General features: G+C 38.7%; 3 protein-coding genes across 9 annotated transcripts; 1 reads left to right on the top strand and 2 right to left on the bottom strand.

Annotated features, from left to right (window-relative positions):
• Position 1: 1 nt before the first annotated feature.
• Positions 2-7,002, bottom strand: prkag1 (protein kinase, AMP-activated, gamma 1 non-catalytic subunit). Its single transcript, XM_029501107.1, has 13 exons — positions 6,903-7,002; positions 5,237-5,288; positions 5,047-5,147; positions 4,884-4,965; positions 4,728-4,786; positions 4,504-4,549; positions 4,365-4,419; positions 3,781-3,907; positions 3,418-3,583; positions 3,279-3,316; positions 2,769-2,915; positions 2,327-2,426; positions 2-2,188 (listed from the first exon to the last, which is right to left on the bottom strand). The coding sequence occupies exons 1-13, from the start codon at positions 6,909-6,911 to the stop codon at positions 2,178-2,180; spliced, it is 993 nt and encodes a 330-aa protein (XP_029356967.1). The 5' UTR covers positions 6,912-7,002; the 3' UTR covers positions 2-2,177.
• A 219-nt stretch (positions 7,003-7,221) lies between these two features.
• rhebl1 (Ras homolog, mTORC1 binding like 1) lies at positions 7,222-11,963 on the bottom strand. Its single transcript, XM_029501466.1, has 8 exons — positions 11,520-11,963; positions 10,573-10,644; positions 10,397-10,464; positions 10,166-10,248; positions 9,689-9,745; positions 9,528-9,575; positions 9,004-9,085; positions 7,222-8,912 (listed from the first exon to the last, which is right to left on the bottom strand). Exons 1-8 carry the CDS (start codon positions 11,569-11,571, stop codon positions 8,820-8,822), a joined length of 555 nt encoding a protein of 184 aa, XP_029357326.1. The 5' UTR covers positions 11,572-11,963; the 3' UTR covers positions 7,222-8,819.
• On the top strand, positions 11,035-21,292 carry LOC115043204 (zinc finger protein Eos). 7 transcript variants are annotated; one of them, XM_029501459.1, is made up of 9 exons: positions 11,035-11,410; positions 13,515-13,601; positions 14,791-14,848; positions 14,948-15,052; positions 15,296-15,550; positions 15,792-15,959; positions 16,051-16,200; positions 16,503-16,634; positions 17,011-21,292. In XM_029501459.1, exons 3-9 carry the CDS (start codon positions 14,809-14,811, stop codon positions 17,892-17,894), a joined length of 1,734 nt encoding a protein of 577 aa, XP_029357319.1. In that variant the 5' UTR covers positions 11,035-11,410; positions 13,515-13,601; positions 14,791-14,808; the 3' UTR covers positions 17,895-21,292. The 7 variants fall into 7 exon arrangements, with proteins under 7 accessions (XP_029357319.1, XP_029357318.1, XP_029357323.1 ...); XM_029501458.1 differs by having other exon boundaries at positions 13,515-13,687; XM_029501463.1 differs by having other exon boundaries at positions 13,515-13,687; positions 14,791-14,859.
• The last annotated feature ends 20 nt before the right edge of the window (positions 21,293-21,312 follow it).

Genomic DNA, 21,312 nt, shown 5'->3' with positions numbered 1-21,312 from the left:
GTTGTGTCCATTTCTTTTATTTTATTTCACCTTTAAATAGTAAAAGCAGTTATAAAAAATATTTTTAGATTAACAATGGATGCTCTACAGTGCATTTTTCCATCTTTCAGATCTTTATTTTGGTTTTCCAGCCCACAGTTTTACATTTTTTGGGCTACCCTGACGGTTCCCATAAAACCAAACAAACAGGAAATGTCATTAGTAGGTTAGGGAGCATATGACGCTTAAGTGACCAACTCAGCACTAAAATGAGATAATGCTGGAACTAAATGTATCAGATAGACAGAACCAATTAATGAAAAGATGAATGCTGATGCTGCTCTGGATCTGCTGGTTGTGTTTTTGAGCAATAATTTGCCAGTAAATACATATTTCATTTCCTTTATCTGATAATATGTAAATATGTAGTTTAGTTTGTTCCTGAGTTAGTGTAAAATAATTAAAAAGACAAACATTGTGGACAACCTGAAAAATCATGCCTCTGGCCGCAGCTGTCAAAAATGTTGCTACAACAATTACAGGAAACAATCCTACACTCATATGTTCATACAAAACCTATGTGATATACAAGATGCATGGATTTTTAAAAAAATCTACAATTTTAAAACAAACCATCAGAACATTTATTGCTCGTCCTTTAAATGATAATCTCAATGCAGATTAGTACAAAAACTTACATTAGTTGTACACGTTCTGTTTCGTTTACACTAGAAGAGAAAGTGTGTGAACGGTATATGCTCTTTAGAAAATAGAAAGGAAATGCTGGCATTCAGTGATTTCGATAAAGACTTTTGACACACTGGAAACACAATAAACTAATATTTCAAACTCTAACATCAACATAAATTCACCATCAACTAATATGACCATTAGTTTTCAAGTAATGGACCACATTTCCAAAAATCTGAGAATTTCCAGCACTGGAGCAAAAAGCAAATCCAATGTAATAATGCTAAACCCCAAAGTGTAGCAGACAAAACAAGCACAAAAAAAAGATCAATTACATATTTACTTTTATGTGGAAACAATACAGAACCCATAAATATTTTGAGTTTATGCACTCAAACAGCATAATTAACAGTTGTCTCTAAGAGCAGATCCTTCAGCGCTGCTCTAAACTTTACCAATGAGGTTGTATTGGGAGCCTAAAGTGCTGTTCCTGGTCTGCTCCTATGCTTTCTGCCTACACTGCAGATCAAAACCAATGCCCTTGGATTCTTCTCACATTGGTAACACTGGCAAATTAATGTAATTGTTCAAAAGATCACATTTTTCAATAAAGATGAGAATTATCAAGAGTAAATTTTGGGACATCAGGTCCAGAACCTGAAATGTGCAAAAAGCCACACAAGACTATGAGCAAGCCTTTTTAATTTTACGTGTTTAAAATAATTCTCAGTCAAGACTAATGACAAATTCCAACGTTTCCCTGCTGTTTTCACGATTATAAATTAAAATGAACTATTCAAATAATTTTTAATGGTCTTCTCAAAATGTACACATGTGGCTAATTTCTGTATGTATGTACAGTATGCATACAGATAAATACTGAAGTAACCATATGTCCCTCAATATGTTTTTGCATGCTGGAAAAAAAAATTGGCTCAAGTTAAAGGACCGATAGCTCTATCCTCCACCTGCCTTTAAATAATAAAGCTGACTGAATAAATTTAAAATTTGAGCTTGATGACATTATAGTACTTATGTGTATAAAAGGTGGGGCGTACAGCAATGTCTAATGCACTTTAGTGTGTGGTGCTGTCTAAATACACCACACAGAAAAGTTATTGTTAATTAAAATTAGCCATACATAGGATACATAAACTGGAATTAAAGATGTGTTGACTTATACATAGGTCAGCACGACAACAGGCACAATGTTGGGAAGTGCCAGTCATCCGTCAGCACTTCCCTTCCCTTTTGTCATTATCTGACAACCTGGAGTTTGGTTGGACTTATAGGAGCTTCTGATGCATTTGTCATATGACTAAAATAATAAAATAACAAGACTTGTTTGTTGACATGTAGTGAAATTCATATCTCTGCAGAGAGGCTCATGCCTCTTGTGAGTAGAGAGAAATCAGTTGCAAGAGATGGATGATACTAAAACCTATTGTCATAATTCCCCTCTTGCATGTCTGTTCTTATTTTCCCTTTGCTTTGCTATGCTTCTTTCGCTAAGCAGTGCCTGTGAACAGAAAAATCAAACTTAACTTCACAGACACATTTAGAAAAGTATGTGAAAGATTGCACAACTTTTTATTTTTAATTTTCTAGGATCCTTCTTATTTTAAGGAAAATATGCAAACTCCATAAAAGTTCTTACCCTCTTCAGCATCAGTAAGCACTAGTGCCTGGAGAATATCTGAAAGAGAGACAATTCCCTTCACCACATCTTGCTCGTCCACAACCACTAGCCTGTGCACCTGAGGGACAGAGAAGACCATCAGTGTTGGCTTTGTCTCTGCAAAATACAATTTATACCACAGACAAAAGAATGTGTAATGAAGCAGATACACGGCAAAGCTCTGGGCACACACAAGATATAAACAGCCAGTAGATCATGTCAAGAGAGCTGAGGAGCAACAAGACATCACAGTTACAGAATGGCTGGCAGAGATTTTTGTTACTCAGTAACAGGAGAAAGCTGAGCCGGGTTCAGTATTATGCAAGTCATTCAGTTTAGAAATAACACTGAGGTGTGTGTAGGCGCAGACCAGCTCCAAGCGGCAGCTAGTTGGTGACATAAACAAACATCTGAAACCCACCTCAGCCTCCACCAGTCTGTTGATGATGGCCTCCAGGGTTTCATGCCTATGGCAAGTCAAGACTCCTTCAAAGTACTGAGACCGGTGCTGCAAGGCTTTGGTCACAGTCACATCCAGGTTGTTGTACGTCTTCTCTGCTGCCAGGTTCTGTACAAACGTGGAATTAAAAAAAAAATAAATAAAATAAAATAAATAATAATATACAATACTATCAAAGAAGTTTTAAATACATTTTCCTCAATGACACTATTATTATGGCAATTTCAGTTACATGTCTATTAATTGATCGATACAAATAACAATCATACTCTTACTTGGTAAATAATACTTGTGAAAAAAAATGTGAAATGATAAATCCTGTTTGCCAAAGAGCCAATTTCCAAATTAACAGATTATGAAAAGAATAGATATTTGTTGCTTTACTCAATTAAAAAAAAAGAACTAATTTACTTTATTTTTTGCAAACAAATAGAAATAAATACGAGTAGACCAAAAGATATCCTGACTTACAATAACATCAAATTTTGAGTAAATATCCACCACTCGACCTGCAAGAGAAAATCAGAAGCTCAGTGCATAAATAAAACTCAAGAGGAAGAGGCTGTTTATGCAAAAACCACAAGAATGTCACTTTTAGATGCCCACATACCTTTGTCGTCCACAACAGGCAGGGCTGACACTCGCTGCTCAACAAAAATACCCAGTGCCGTGTACAGTGGTGTGTCTGAGCGGACCACTGCAATGTTCTGGAATGTTCCAATGTTTAGTTCCTCCAAGGTTTGTCCCAAGAACGAGGGTTTTGGCATTTCTGAAATCTGAAAAGTGACAAGAGAAAGCACATGCTTGATTAAATCTATATGGGAAGGGGTGTATTGAAGGTAAGTAGAAACACAAAGTTTCCTTTACTGTAGCCAATAATCTGTTACTGTCAGACTCAAACAAAGAAAAAACAATGGCAGGCAATTTAAACATTTTATGCCACAGCAGTGTCGAGAGAAGCATAAGGGCTTACAAAAAGCTTCAGGAACTTGAGAATCCTCTTGTGTGTGAGAATGTAGAGTGTGTTCCCTGTCAGGGGGTCTATTACAGGCAATCTGTGGATCTTGTTCATCAGGAGAGATGACACTGCATCATACAAACTGTAAGGCAGAGAGGTTCAAGTTATTTTAGATGTGGCATGCTGAGAATGAAGAAGAAAACAGAGTATACTTGTCTGTGCTTCTAATGCTACTTTTTAATGTTGTCAGGAAATGTATTTAAGTTTTTATATAATACATGTTATGGATACAAGCAAAAACTTCAAATCCACTACCAACCTTATTTATACAACATACGTCTTAGAAGATTATACTGTTGACGAACTTCTTAAGTTAATGGTAAGCTTATAAAAGTTGTATGTGTTCATAGCAAATTTTCAGCAAGTATCTGATGACTGTCAGTTTTTAAAAGAGTCTCTGGTCATAAGATTTATGTGTGAAAAAATAACGTCAGTTGAAATGTTTACACCCACAGGACTTACTAACACAGACTTAAGCATTAAACATCATGGAACAACCATGCAATCAAGTGACATTTAACACCACCAAGATAACTCACCTTGCATTGGGTGATATGCAAACCAAGGGCTTGAAAGAGTCTTGAAGGTAGAGCTCTATTATAAGCATAACAGACCATATAGTTCACTTTCAAGATAACCAGTGTAAATGACAAGAGATGAGATATTAAACATTCTTACCTCTCCATGTTTCAATTTTGTGTTCCTCCAACTCATATATTTGAACCTGAAAGGTTACAAAGAAACAGTAACTTCATTAATGTGAGCCAATAAAGTAAACTACAAACAAGCTGATACAAAGGGAGTATGAGCATATTAAACAACATTTAAATCCTACCTACAGCAAAATAACCTTGCAGTGCAACTTTAATATGTTAACAAATAAAATACTGAACCTAACTTACCAGTGGAGATTTGTAATAGCGATGAAGAATGTTAATGAAGTCTGTGATGGTGAGCATTCCTGTGGAGAATTTAAACATTTTAACATTTAAACAGACAAATACTCAATTTATTCTTACTCAGAGATAAAAACTGAGCCAAATGAAAATTACTCTTACCAACAAAGCACTGCTTCTTACTGTCCCACAGAGGTGCTGCTCTTACTCCATTTGAGACAAGCGCAAAAAATGCCTTCTTAACCTGTAACATTGATTAAAATTTAAGTTTCAGTTAATATTGGTGAACGAAAACAGTTGTTGTAGTTGTTTGTTTTTCTTTTACCTGAAGTGATGTATCAAAGACCACCAGTTTCGAACTGGTAGGCACAAGGTCATAACACCGGTGGGACTTCATAAACCTGGTGTACACATTGTGCTCTGGGTCTGAAGGAACACAAGGACCATGATTCATCACTGTTTTTTGATTCTACTGTTTGTCATCTTGGTGTCAGGAGAGCATACATGTTTCTTACCCTCTATGTGGGGGTCCTTTTTGACCTCTAAATCATCAATAGTTACAGGAATCTGGAAAAAAAAAAGATTGTGCCATTAAAATTCATGCTCCCCTCAAAGTCTCATCAAATAGAAAGCATGTAATAAGAATACATAAATCCCAGCCATCAGAATTATGGGGAGCAGCACTTATTGGCCAGCCAAGTGAGACTATGGGCATAACTTTTAAAATGTTTATGATTAGTTTTAAATGTTGATATGGTTAAGTTTATGTAGCTATCATAATACTGATGCATGGTCAGGTTGATTGGTGAGCATTTCCAGTTTACAATACTTGCACCCCATTTCATTTCAAAGAGATTTACTGTATCTCTGACTCCACTACATTTACTTCAATATTTTAGACAACTTCATATACAATGACCAATTAAATTTTGGGGTATTCAGCTAAATCAAGTTCATCTTATATATATATATATATATATTGCCAAATCTGAACAGAGTTACATCAAGACACTTTCCATATAGCTCAGGTCTAGACCAAACTCTATATGGAGTTGTTTGAGACCCAACAAACAAACAAATGAACAAACAATGGGTGACAGTGGCATGAAAATGTTCTTTTAAGAAGCAGAAACCTCAGACATGACCAGACTCAGGAAGGCAGCCACCTGCCTCACTATCCTGCAGTATATTTAGCATTTCATGTTAGCACCAGCTGCAGCATTGATGCTTGTATCGCAGTCCCACTCCCTAATGTGTAAATAACATTGGTGCAACAGTATACATTACATTATTTCCAAATCAAACATGATTTTAAATTCCGTCAAATTTGTACTCTTACTTATACTACGACGAATGCACTCCAATGATAATAATTCGTCATTTTACAACGTAGAAATAAATGACATGAGAATGACTTATAATTGGAGCAGTGAATTTTTATACCGTGATATCAACATCTCTAAAGTTTAAGTCCTGAGTACTTCCTGATTATTGTCACAGTCTCATGAAACACATTGTATCATGGCCCAGGTCGGACCCTCTACGTGATCCTCTGATAATGGCTTCGCCCTGCCAGCTGTACAGTATAGACGTGACTGCGGTCAGTCACCTCAGATAGCTCTGCTCCCGTCTTTAAAACCTGTAACAATTAAACACGGCTTCTTATATCCGCTGTTAAAAACCCATTCAGTCCACACTGCCTGCAGAATAGGATACTGTCTGGAGGCCAAACTAACACAGTGCCCTCGCTGCTGAAGTTGCGTCCTCTCGGTTTTAAACACTGTATTGTAGAAACCATGGCATTAGCCAAACATTAGCCAAACATTAGCCAAACATTAGCCTTCGCCGCCGTCACGGTGTTTACAGCAGCGACTCAGCCAGCGGGGGCACTTTTCCTTTTGCTTTCGTCAAAAACCTCACCTATCTGGTTGCGATATTGTGTGCTAAACTTATTTGGGAATTTGTTTTCAGATATTGGGACTGAAACAGTCTTAGCGTTTTTAATAAGCAGCCAGCCTCCTAACTCCTAACAGTTAGTTAGCTTATTAGCTGCTGCCGCTACCTGTTACCTTGACCTAGAGCCGTGGCCAAGCTAAGCCAGGACTCCTGGGTTTGTCTCGATAATGATAGTAGTTAGACAATTATCTAGTTATACACGCCTAAGTTAACGTGGTGACTTACACACTCCATGGTCCATCCGGTCGTGTGCCTTCCTGTAGCCGGGTTGGGTTTGCAGAGGCGGATCGAGCAGAGCCGAAGTGCTCCGCTGAAACACACCACTCCGTGCTTACCGTAATACACGTAATGCTGCGGCACCGCGACCTCAAGTCTGTGATGGCGCCCTGCGATTCTGCACAGCCCAACAAACAATAAAACAAATATCATCCATGTCACACATCCCTGGAGTCACACGCCGCACTGCAGGCTGTGCAGTAATATACTGTTGAACTGTTGCTTTTGATACCTAGAAAAAAAATCAGCACGACACATTGTATGAGTAACAGATTTATTTATATACAAAACTGTTTACAGCAAGATTTCTGAATTACAATTGACCATAAGGGTATATTGGTGTACAGGTGCCGCCACCACCACCTGGGCCCTTGGTATCGAGTCAAGGGAAGGAAAAAGAAATTCTTATGAGCACCTTGAGTCCTGAAGAGAGGCAGATAATGAAAGAGCTGTAAGGCACAAGACACAGCATCACCAGCTTCTGTTCAACCATCAATCAATCAACCAATCAATCAGTCAACTATTTGCTCAGCCAAGCATTTGATAAAAAGTTTCTCTACCCACTACAGGTACAATATGAGGATTGTGGAGGAAATCCACTGCCTGTGTCTAGATAAGGTTACACAAGCTAAGAAAAATAGGTCAGTAAAGATCTCAAGTGTTTGACAGTGATCATGCCAGTAGACAAAATCGATTAAATAGGCTGCATGGTTTAGACTTGCTTTTCCCAAGCCTGCAGGAGTCATCAAATCAATACCGAGTTCAAAACTTACTAAGCTAATGCAGTGGCCATCAGCCACTTAACTGGTCATACACTGTGTTAAAATGCAATTTAAAAATTGCAACTCAACAATATTCATAATTATGATGGGCTTATAGTCACATACCCATACTGTTGGGGGAGCAAGCCTGCATCACTCAAAATATAACCAATAGTATCAAATGAATCAGAATAAGAATCTATTCATATGGTATAAAAAAAAAAAAAAAGGCCATAATCGGTTAATACCAGAGATATTTTCCAATCTATGTTAATTTTCTGAAGTTCATCCATAAGATATCATCTTTATTACAGAATGTAAGGAGAAATTAAACTGCAGAAATGATGAAAGAGGTCTACATGCTTAGCAGAGAAGCTAAACACCTAAAATATTGTTGTATATACAAATTCTTCTGTGATGAAGACAAATTTCCAGAGGTCATTGGTGAACAGTACCTGAAGATGAGTTGATCAAAATTACAGTAAGAACTGTGAAAACACAGCGTAATTTGATATCAGAAAACATGGGGCATTCTAGAAAGCAATCATTTGTGAGAAATGGTGATATTTTAAGGGCACATTTAAAGCAATGTGGACAGTGAGTCTCCATCTGTCAAAGAGGACCTGCCGGAATAGTATAGTTGTCCAGCAAAGGTCACTCACTGTACTTTAACTTCTCTGTTATGAGACATAATGATGTCTCAAACATTAGCTTTACAAGTAGCTTTGTCCCCATAATGTGTTCATGAAAAAAACTGTTGTAGTTAGTTGTAAATCCACGCTCTACTTTCCGAGTATTTGGTTGATCGAAAAGAAAAATATTTCGCGCAATCCTAGTTTGTTTCAATGTTGAAAGAACACGCTCACTAAAGGTGCTTTGTTGTCTAAAACAAATTCATTTTGATCTCGTAAATTTCTGCCTCTAGTTACAACTGGGATAATTTATCAACTGTCTGGGCATATGTCCTACTATCAATCTGGTATCACAATGGAGCAGAAGAGTTCCACTGCAGTGTCTTAGAGTCGGTGAGGTCGCGACTTGCAAGCCGGTGAAATTGTGCCTCCTGTCTTCAGCAAATGATCTTACTGACATCCTGGATAAACATTTACATCACAGCACATTTCTTCTCTTCTGGAGCTGCATTTCCATCAGCTTTCTCCATCTCCAAAATGATCCGCTTGAAAACCTCCACAGCAGTCTGCATTGCAAGAACATTGCCAGCATTGTGTCAGCCGATGTGAGAAATCTTTTGTAAACTATACCAACAAGTAGGTATTTACAGAGAGTACCTCATTCTCTTTGGCTGACGACTCCATGAATGCAGCACCCCATGAATCGGCAAGTTTCTTTCCCTCTTCTGGCTTGATAACCCTGTCAACAATGGTGGAGTAAAGTGAAAAGGGAAACTACAGTTACCATCAACACGTGCATGCCCATCACCTTTCAATCTCTTTTTGCTTTCCAGATCAAAGCATAAATGGCAGACACCGCTAGTGCGGAGGGAAAACAGAGTAGCAATGTTTTCAAGACTGCAGATGCTCCAGGACGTTTTAAGTCTGACATGTGGAAGCATTTTGGTTTCACCATGTTAAGGAATGAGAAGGAACAACAGTTTACAAAGTCAAGCTGATGCAATTACCTTATTTTAGAATTCAATTTAAAAATGTATTATCACCTTCTTTTATATTATTTTTATATGGTATTGTGGAGTCTGTGTTACGATATTATCATATCATGAGTTTTTGGTGTTGTTACATCCCTGCTACCTACACATGCCGTTCATATTTATAGGACTTTCATTCATCTTTATTACCTTTCCATGTGGAGATCTTTTTTGTTCCCTACAAGGACAGTTGGGACCCTAAAAAGAAAATACAGTTAAGCAGAAAATCACAGAAAATAACACTTCAAGAACCCACCCCCCCCTTCCAAAAAAAAAATTGCAACTTTTAATTGTAAACCAACTAAACTTACTGAATCTTTCCAACCATGTCTAGCAGCTTGTCATGTAGAACTTGGACAACTTCAAAACTGAAAAGAAACAAGCATCGAAGTACATTTAAATACCGTCTCACTACATGTCTTCAAAAAACAAACAAAACCAAAAAACCACGACATGTCATATATTTGCTATCAAAAACTACCTTGATAATTAGAACAGATTGAAACTCTATCTGATACAGTATTGCAAATCAAACATTATAAATCTAGTTATGTATAAGTCATACTGCATGAGATGATACTTGTGGTATATGTACTTTAATAGTGTACCTATGTTGAAATACAGGGGAAAAAAAATATATAAAAAAAAATAAATCAGGAAGCATGCTACAATGCCAAAATAAATTCGAAGACTGTATTGCTACCTTATTTTACCATGTTGGGAGACATATGAGTATCATAATGAATTACTCTCTCTTTAACATAAATAAAATGCAATTGTTCACTTGCCTTTTCATGGAAGTCACTGAATAGACAAGGACATAACCGTGGATGTCCATAGAGTGAGACTGTGGAAAAATTGAGTACTCATCCTGCAGACGGATTAGGGGGAGAATAATCTCATTTAGTATGACCTTTACCAAACATAAGCAAAATTTGAGTACACATTACAATGTGCACGTAGCAGTGTCCTGGGTTTAATATTTGGAATCCATCAAATATGGTGGTAGAAGAACTTACTTGACCAGCTGTATCAACTAGCTGAAGATTGAAGTCTTGGCCATGCACGCTGACCATTTTATTAAAAGCTGTGGAAAAAGACAAGCTGGTTATTCAAAACATTTCTATAAACACAACCTTCAAAGAAAAATTACTTTCTTTTAATGATGTAAACTTGCAAATCCTGTCACACTCACTATTTTCAATGGTGGGGTCATAGGAGTCAACAAACTGTCCTTCCACAAACTGTATTGTAAGTGATGACTTTCCTGTGTAGAGAAAAAATGTGACTGATGAATAACGGCACGATTAGAATTCAATGTTGTAAAACCTCTTTACATTAAAATATGCCGCTGCAACAGGCAAACTGTCTGTATACTGACTTACGTGGGACTTTATCTTTTAATTATTTAAAACTGTTTCACAATACACGACCACTAGAGTTGCATTAATTTCTGTGATCATTTCATTCTTATGCAGAATTTACATTATCAATAGCTAATTTATTTATTTAATGTTAAGTGACTGCCCAGTCCTGTTCAGATTGACGTACACACCATATTCTCCACAACACGTCTGCCAAAAACCGGACATGTCGATCAGCGTGTGCCCGGTAAAACCGGCGATCTGAACACATTCTGCGTCAAGTATGACGGACAGGTTTGCGACAGCAACATGGTTGATGTTCCTGACTGCGATTACACAATCGTCTCGGTCACAGGAATCGCTGCAACATCGACCACGGTGACATTTTACAAAAACATTTGGCTGATAAGTCGGTAAATGTGATCAGGCGCTAACCCTTTCACATTTTCAACATCACACACTGCTTATGTTCGTGATGCTACACTAAACATTTAGACACACGGCAGCTCCATATCAGGACATCACCGACCTGGCTACCTTTATTTTCAGAGCACACGTTGTACTACTGACACAAAGCTGCAGCTATTCAGCAAGGCTGGGTTCACTTGAGCGATGAACAGCGAGCAGCTACGCAGCAAACACGTGGAACACAAAGAAACATGGACAAAGGTGAGCTAGCGTTACACAGTCGGGCAGACTCGGGGAAAACAAAGCCAGGACTTTAGCCTGTTAGCCAGTTAGCCGACCAACATTAGCTGAGCTCGTGTGCTTTACTCACCTACAGACCTGTAACCAATCACCGCAATCTTTCGACATTTTGGTTGAGGCATAATGGCCAGGCGTGATTTAGCGGGTTCAGATAATGTCGTCGGTCGCCAAGTTTTACTACCAAAACAAACTTTTATCGCCACATTCGTCTCGCGTCACGTGACAACAACAAACTTTTCACAGCCGCCGCTCGAGCTCTCCGCTGGGCCTCGAGCTGGGACTTCACAGTTTCACTGCGGGGTAGTACGGCGAGTACTTTTCCCAAAGCTGCCGTCTTTCTCCGCCCGGTGTAGCTGTCGATGTCGACCGGCTGTCTGAACTGATAAATGTCCAGTTTTCACTCGAGACTGGGAGAAACAAAAGGATTATTCTGCGCGGTTACGAGTCGCGAGTGAAACTGACGGAAACTGTCATAGTGTAAGCACACCGTCGTAAAACAGCGGGCACGTCGGGACTGACATGGACGAGCACACCGCACAGTAGAGGTCACTCTTTGTGCCTCCCTGTCAGACAGGGGCCCTGACGCTCCTCCAGGCTGAACCTCAGATAGAAAGAAAAGGTTTAGATGCTTGGTGAAAACCTCATCTCAACAGACAGGGGCTGAAAAAGTCCGATATGTTAGCGAACAAGCTTTCAAAACAATCCAATCAATAAGTTTATTTTTGTTTGTCAGATAATGCCATTCTAAGTCCAGTAAATAGAAGCAAACGTAATATCTGCAATGACGAACAGTTCTGTGTACACAGTTTTTCAGGTTACTTCACTAACAGGTTGCCTGAGAAGAAGCCACAGTTCTTAGGAGCCTAAAATGTCACATTCAAAATCCGACATAAGTAAAAGTACTAAAGTGTGTGCCAGTAAATTAAAGTAAAAAAAAAAAAAAGCAAAATAATAAAAAAAATTATGTATCTAATATGACATTATTATTAATAGAAATGCATAAACATTAAGCAGAAATTTACTGTTTTACTGGTCAAATTGTAAATCTAAATTAAGTGGTTCCCAACACATATGGATTGGACCGCTAATTTGCACAAGATTAATCTGGAGGTCATGAGATGAAAGTAAAATTATGTCAAATATTTATGTATTTGACTTTTGTATTTCTTGAGCCATTGGGGTTAGGGCTAATGTTTTCTTAGTTTCATCTTCCAATTTATTTATTTATTTATTTATTTTTTTATCTTCTGGGCCTTAAACAGTTACTTCATCATTATCATGGTGCCTGTGCTACTTGTTCAGACATTACAATTATAAAAAGGAAATGAGTCTTGGGCCTATGTGGAGTGAAGTTCTTCTACCAAAGATGAGAAGACAAAAAGTTTACCAGGTCTAATTGACCATATTGCACTGTAAAAACTGTACAAAGGTTATCAATGATGATCACTAGCAAAATGTGTCAAAGGTTAAAGATTACATACATTTGCGATGAGAGTTTACAGATAATAACAGCCAATATTTTCACTATGTCATACTTACAAAGTACACCCTTTGGCATCACATTTTTGATGCCAATTCGACACAGAATTAATTATCTGAGTCTGAGCCTATATATGATGCATTTTCACAATTTGCCTCATTTGCTCGTGTGTTGGAAATTATTCACATAAACCCGTTTGTAGCATTAAAGTGGTTCTTTTGATGATAAAACTCCAGTCTTTTATTTTCACTGGAATGACTGAGTTTCAGAGGATGGCTCTGTTTTCATCTGGCCATAATAAATTATTTTAAGGAAGAACAAAATTACAGAGAGAGCCATTCAAACATTTGAGGGAACAGGTGAGGTACTGAGTTATTTTGGCACCTGATCTCAAAACTGCCGCAGTAATGGTAAAGTCTCTCTGTTTAATCACATTTTAAGACAAATTTATGCACTGTTCATTCCTTGGAAATGAGATTACGTTGTGAAATTTTGCCTGGTGTATGATGATTATGTAGACGTTGACATTTACGGTACAAATGAGTTTATCTTGCTTAAAGATGTGTTTTCTCATATTTAATGTAGATATGAGGCTTCGGTCGGCCCGTCCGCTGCTGCTGGCTCATAAGCAGCGACACTCGGGATGTCACCGGAAATTGTTTGGAGCTGGAGGTAAACGCTGCCGGGAGATGTCGCCGTCATAAACAGGCTGATGAAAAAACTGAATAATCTCACTGGAACGGCCCTGACAGCGACAGGTAGCACGACATTTACAAAGAGATCCGGACAACCTTAAAAAGCACCTCTGTATTGGGCTGCTTCTGCTGTTTGCTGCCCTAAAGCTTCAAGGCTTCAGGGGACCATGGCAGCTAGCTAGCGCAGCACTAGCTGGTTAGCCATAGCACTCTGGGAGGCGGTGGGTGCCATAGCAACGGTTCAGGAAACATTGGCTGTGGGGCTAGCTAGCTAAAATGGTACAGGCTAACGGCGGTTTGTTATGTTACCGTTCAGTAAGGCGTCACTGTCCAGTGTAGCTCCGGACAGCCACAAATAAGTGTTATTTACCTTTCATTAGTGCCCACGCACTTAGGTGTAACTTTGCTCCATGCTCTTTATTGACCTGCCAAAGATGGCAGCCTGCTGTAACGTTGTAGAGATGAGTTGAGCTAACATGGCTAACGGTAATTTCCATCACATGCAGTAAGCTAACGTTAGCCGCCAAGGCCGACCCGTCAACTTCAGCTCAACGCCACTGTTGTGTAAACTCCGTCCTTCCGTCCCGCTGCCATTTGTCAGCGAAGGGTTTATGGACACATTAGTTCATCATGAAATTACTTTTTTTTTATTTTTTAAATGTTATCACGAGTTAACCCGATTCACTTCCCCGAGTAAGTGCGGATCAGCCCGAGTCACTCAGATGATCCGCAGCAGCTAAGGTTAAAGTTGTCGCTAACTTAGCTGCGAGTTAATGAATTTTTATTGTGCCGTTAGGTAATCGGCTGCTCTTCATATTTATGGCGAGTGGGCTAATGTTACGGTTAATTATTGATGCAGTTCAGACTCAGTGGCCTAACTGAAATCGCATCGGCAAATTAACTGTAGTTAGCTAACATTCAAGCTAACTATTAATGTCTGTTTTGTTTTATTACGGTCATTTAAAGTTGATAATATAAATTAAACAAAAACGTGTAATTTCTCTATTTAAACATGTACCAGGGGTTTAAATTCCCACTTAAATGTAAGATTTGATTCATACCTGTAAGTGAATGTCTTCGTTATTTACACAAGGTTTTATATGTATGATTAATTTAGGTTTGAAAAGTGCATATTGAACTTGTTCTTCACACAACTTTCATTGCAGGATTCTGTTTGAACTAGTATGGATGTTGATGACTGCAATGGCCGGTCTTACATATCAGGTGGGATTAAGGTTTGTTGCCTCACAGATGTAATTACCCTCAAAGGTTGTCACGCTGTTGAAAAGACTGATCTTGTTTGTGTTTTCCATTTTGTTATAGCTAGTGGAGATTCATCTATGGAAAGAGAGTTTTCTGGGGCCCTTGGAGGTCCAACAGTGAGCACTCCAAACAGCAAGGAGACCTCTCCTTGCCGCTCCCTCAGTGGTCAGTGAGAAAATCCTATGAAAAGAGCTCCTTAGCGGTCAATCGTGTCCCCAAAATCTCAGAATATATAATAGAACTGTTTATCACTTTTACTGTAAATTGACAGATATTGTGGAATTAATTTAATGATTGTTTTGTTGTTCAGATTATTCTTAATGCCAAATTTAAGTTATTGAGAAAGCGCTAGTCTATTAGTATATGTAATGACATCTAAGCTATGTTTATTTGATTATATCTTTTTAGCCAACTCCATTAAAGTGGAGTTGTATAGTGATGAAGACCCAGGTCGTAGTACTGAAGATGAAAGAGGGGAAAGAGTAGAGGAAGCAGGTCAAGAGCAGGGACCAGAGGCTGTTGGAAGCTACAGAGAGCTCAACAATCCTGAGACCATGCCAACTGGAGCCACCAGGCTGCCAAACGGAAAACTGAAGTGTGACATCTGCGGAATGATCTGCATTGGGCCTAATGTTCTCATGGTACACAAACGTAGCCATACAGGTGAGTGATAGGTTTAGTTCACAAAAATCCATTTTTATTAAATAAAGTAGGTTAGAGATAAAAGTGGTTTTGGATTTTGACTGTGTCTTTATTTTTGTATTGTATATCATAGACTAGAAACTTGTGTGTATTGATGCAAAGTTACACTGTAGACAAAAATGTTTGAGATAAGAGAAAGCTGTTTTGATAATTGTTAGATTGTTGTGAGAAATTGGAATTACAATTTTTAATCTATCCCCAGGTGAGCGCCCATTCCAGTGTAATCAGTGTGGTGCCTCCTTTACACAAAAGGGTAACCTGCTGCGGCACATCAAGCTGCACTCAGGGGAAAAGCCCTTTAAATGCCCCTTTTGCAGCTATGCTTGTCGAAGACGAGATGCGCTTACAGGCCACCTTCGCACTCACGCAGGTAAACAACTAATTAGTTAGTGAATTTTTTTAAAATATAAAGCAGCTGACATGTTGACATTAATAACCCTATTTGACTATTTTGTCCCTAGTGTCTTCTCCAACTGTAGGGAAGCCATATAAGTGCAGTTATTGTGGTCGAAGCTACAAACAGCAGAGTACCCTGGAAGAGCACCGTGAGCGTTGCCACAGCTACTTACAGAGTCTGGAGTCACAGCCGCCATCCAGTGCACAGAATGCAGGTATTTTATGACATTAATGGGCATGGCCTGTCAGAGGTAAACATTTCATTTCATATAAGACAGAAATCTAAATGATAATACAGTAATAATTATGAGGGAGGGCTTTGGAAGGGATTGGAAGTAGCATCTAAAGTACAAGAAGTCAACAAAATCCCCCACTCACAGTCGCATTTACTTTATATCCAAAACTTGGTTTAGAGTCTAATCAAACCCAGCATACAACAAAAACATTTTGGATAAATGCTCTCTGGGTAAAAGGGGAAAAAAGTCCCCAAATAACATTACAGTTTGTCTTTGTGCAGGAGAGGAGATGAGAGAGATAGAATTTATACCAGACTCTCTACTGCAACCCTCCTCAGACAAGATGGCATTTATCGATCGGCTCGCCAACACCATCACCAAACGCAAGAGATCCACACCACAAAAATTTGTAGGTGAGCATTTGGTCTCAGAGTGGATGGATTCAGGAAAGTTAGAAAGCAGCATTCACTGCTTGAATTTGGCACCACATGCAAAAGGACAGCTTTTTTGTCCTACTCATGTCACCACCAGCTCTCAGGGTTTTATCTATATTTGTTTTGTTGAAGTTGGATGATTTGTCTTAGCTTACCATCAATTATCTTGACAAATCCGATTCATTATTATACAGACTGTGGTCATTATGGTACTCAGGATGGATCCAAAACCAGGATTTTGTTTTCCTTTTCAATTTTTCCAAATATGAATATACTTTTTGGAAAATGCTGTTGGGACACAGACTCCATAGACTTCTATTGTATAATATTGTAATAATGTCTCTCCTAATGGCAGGACAAAAGCACATACGTCTCAACCTCAGAGATGCACCTTATGAGCTCAGTGCTGGTTTGGATAGAGATGGGGAGATGCACCCAGGAGACCTAGAATCCCCACACTTTACTGGTCTGGGAGGAGAATATACAGGTTTACCAGGTAATGGAGCAGGGGTTTCAGACACACTGAGGCCTCTACACCTTCCCACCAATCAACCTTCATGTCTATCAGAACTCAGGCCGATCCACAGTTCCTCTCACGCACCTGTTGCTTTAGGCCCAAGGCTGGATTGTACAGGGAGCGGAACTGGACTGGGTGCTGTGGGTGTAGGGGGAAGGGAGGCAGCAGAGGGTCATGAAGACCTGCCTGTTGGTCGCAGTCACATGCCCTCACCTAGCAATGGTTGCCAGGACTCTACAGACACAGAGAGCATGCCAGATGAACCATGCAACAGTACAGCTCCAACTCCAAGCCTGCACAGTAACAATGGCCATCATCTGATCCACTCCAACAACCATAACCCAGTGCCTCCCCCCAATGCACATCACAGGAGTCGGGACAGACACAGCCCCGGTCATGCCAAAGAAAGGGAGGTGGAAAGAGAGGATGGAGGCCACTCAGCCCCCCTGCCTCCTGCCCTCGCCCCAACTCCCAGCTCACCCACAGCACCCTCCTCCACTTCCAGAGAGGCTTTCCGTGTTGTAGATGGTGAGGGTCGGGCTGTGCGTTCTTTTCGTTGCGAGCACTGCCGTGTGCTTTTCCTGGACCATGTCATGTTTACCATCCACATGGGCTGCCATGGGTTTCGCCAGCCTTTTGAGTGTAACATCTGTGGCCATCGAAGCCAGGACCGCTATGAATTCTCTTCACACATTGTCCGCGGAGAGCACATCCTTGAATGAGGGTAAAGGGTGGACTTCACCTATAGCTATTTTTACACTGAGACAAGGACCTGGATGGGTTTGGTCTGCACACAAGATTAACAAGACACTGACGTTAACCTGAGAGATATTTTGAGGAGGCATTGGTACAGTGCATATAGTAGTAATCCTTATTTGTAATGCACTTAGAACAAGGAATCAACTAAAAAATGCACTTTTAATTTAATGTGTTCTAGAGTAGTTTTAGAGCCGAATCACTTTTTCACCCACAGATGTGCCTTGCTCTAAAATTCTGAATTCAAACCTGATGCACAAATTACAGTTGACAAAAGACAAAACTTTCGCTCCATGCACTTTAACTGAAATAACAATTAAAACACTAATGTGAAGAATGATTAGTTCACCTGCAATGGAAACTGTAGAGTTTTTAATGCCTTGATCCAAAAGCTCTTTTTTTTTTATTCCCCAGCAAATGTGCTCTGCAAAGTTGTCTCCATCTTGGGGGGGCGACTGCTGACGAAGGATAGCTTTTTAAAATACAAAGTGTAGTGCAGACCAAAATCAAAAACCAGGTCCAAGTTTGATAGATATGCTAAAGGAGTAGTCCATGAATTAGATGCACTTTTGTTTTATAATGGGGGTTTGGTTGTCAGGCCTGATTGTATGTTTGCGAGAGAGAGAATCATGAAATACCCTGTGTTGTTTTGTTTTTTTGTGGAAGTAAATTTAAGATGTAAGTGAAAAATGAAGGCCTTTATCTGTGTGAATGCTGAGTGAGGCTGTGTATGTTTTTGTTTTTTGTTTTTTTTTTTTTTTTCTATGACTGCTTTTATTGCACTGATACCTGCCAGAATATTATGATTATATTAAACTATTTTGTAGAATACATTAACGATCTGCACATTTCTCTCAAATGTGAGACAAACTGTTGGAATGTTTTTTGTCACCACAAAAGGAGTACGAGTATCACTGCCACAATTTTAGAGATTACTGAAGAGGTTAGGGTCTGTATCCTAGGGTCCTATAATTTCCCCATAAAATGGCAAACCAACATTAATTTTTTGATGTTATATTTAAACAGAATTTTGGTGTTTTTATCTCATTGTGTTGTGCCTTTCTCAACCCTGATTGCACTTTGTTGACTTGACTGAACACTGATGTTAGACATCCCAAGTTATAAAAATGATGAAGCAGGGAAAGTGTTGTCTCTAGCTTATGGCTTTGCAAAATTCTCATTCCTCTCAGTCCAATATAGTTGATTTCTCTTGTTTAAAAAGTTGTTGAATTAGCTATTCAGCAGATTTATCATGTTCTAAATGTGCATTAGACCCATTAGACCCACCCTGCTATGAACGAACGCAGTGCACAGTGGCAGTTTACTACCGTCCACACGGGTTAAATCCAAAAGGATATTTTATTTGCATTTTAGTCGTGACTGTCAAATCATGACTATAGCTACTATCTGTTTACATTTTAACACAACAGATATTCCTTTCAGCCATTTTTGGTAAGATGAATCTTTCTGTATGCCATTATAAAAGGCTTCTAGAAAGGTTTTGGACAGGCATTCACATATGCACTATTATTAAAAAGAAAAAAAGTTACTGGCTTGAGCTCATTAACTTTCACGTGGCCCAGAATATGGCTCATGTCCCCTACATGTTAATCAGAACTGATATCTTGACAATATTTCATAAATGGGTGATTTCATAAGCAGATAAACATTGCTTTTCAAAAATCCTTCCAAGTCAAACTAAATGGAAACGGCCGCATCATCTAAGGCTCGAACTGGATATTTTCGTTTATTTAGCACCAGGTCTTTGGTTGTGTCAAGTATTAAATTTAGTCTCATATTTGAAATAGTGGTATAAATGTGCAGAAACTTCAAATTATAATTAACAAATTGGTTTTCATATTATATTTAGGTCTCAGTGTGGTTCTGTTTTGCACCAAATAATGGCTCCCTTGTGGCTCAGCCAAAGAACCACTTCTTAAGCACTTTCCCCTATTAGAGTAGGAAAAGGAAAATTTTGAGTAAATAAATATGTTTGTACATATAATATAAAGTACAACAGGGTAAAAATGTTTTCTCTTCAGTGCTGTCATAAAAATCTTGTAGATATGAAAATTGCCTTTCCCCTCACTTTTCCAGATGTTCAGAAAACATCATTTGAGGTTTTCCTTTGAAAATAAATGATGTAAATGTTTACCTCAGTTCACTTGTTTCAAGGATTGTTAAGTTCTTAAGTGGCGATAAATTTGTTTGAGAAATGATAAGAAACTCGGCTTTGTTGTACATTTGGTCTCTTGTTGGCAGAGTAATGTGTTGATCTTGTCACCAGTATAGTAACGTTAATTGTAAAGAGGTGGTTATAAAAAGGCTTTCCCAGAATTATAATTTAATTTTAAAAAATCTGATTATCTTGCCTTAATATAAGAATACAGACTGTTAGATAATGTTGGAACAGAAGTCAGTGTGTAAACAGAACATCAAAGAATCTTGAAATTTGACACCAAAGTTGTCATTGCAAATCACTGAAATTATCACACCAGTTTGCAAAAGCAAAACATTTTATGACCTAATATATCTTGAGGGTTTTTTGGTTTTAAAAAAGTAAAAGACCCAGGTGTGAATCTTCTCCAGTTGGTGTGTTTTGTGTGTAGTAGACTTTGCTATTGTGCCTTTGGCCTGAGGTCTTTGCTGCAGTTTCATCTAACAGTTGAAATTCTCACGTTTTGAGTGTAAGATTTATTTTTTGCATCCTGTGGTGCAGGTGCTGTAGATTACAAAAGGCTCCAAGTTGTGGTCATTGAAATACCTAAAACCAGTGATCTTTTAAACCAGTAACTATAGACTGGATTATAGAAGCCAAAGTACAAGTGTGTAAACATCCTCTACATCTCAACCTGTGGCCGTGACAATGAACTTTAGAGAGCTACAAATGTTGTAGATGAAAAAGCTTGGCAACCCAATCAAAGCTGCAAATTTATCATTTCAAAGCCCCCCCGAGGAAGTTGAGTTGGGATTTGTGTGCCACACTGGGCAGTAATGCGCTTCTAAATCTGATGCATGTGCTACCAATGACTGCTGCCCAACCAACACCCATCTTTCTATTGTATTATGGACAACCAAATAAACTGTCTACTACCATACAAGACTCTACTTCAGAAAAGAAACTAATTCTAGTTTTGTGGTAATTTGTGTTCAGATGTTTTCCTTGTTGCACTATTTGTTCCCTTCCGTTTTCCTCTAACACCCCACACACTCCTCCTGTAAACGGTGTGATATCGCTTTAAATAACTGCAGAGCCTTTTCAAATGTATCATATGTAATTATGCTTTTGCGTAATTTGATCTTAAAACTACTGTAAGTTTTGTACTGTAAAAGTCTATTCCAAATAAAATACTTGACAGGCCTGTCTTTCTTAGAACTATACAA

The sequence above is a fragment of the Echeneis naucrates genome, chromosome 5 (assembly GCF_900963305.1).
Source record: "Echeneis naucrates chromosome 5, fEcheNa1.1, whole genome shotgun sequence".
Classification (NCBI taxonomy): Eukaryota; Metazoa; Chordata; class Actinopteri; order Carangiformes; family Echeneidae; genus Echeneis; species Echeneis naucrates.
This window is presented reverse-complemented; position numbering and strand designations above follow the sequence as displayed.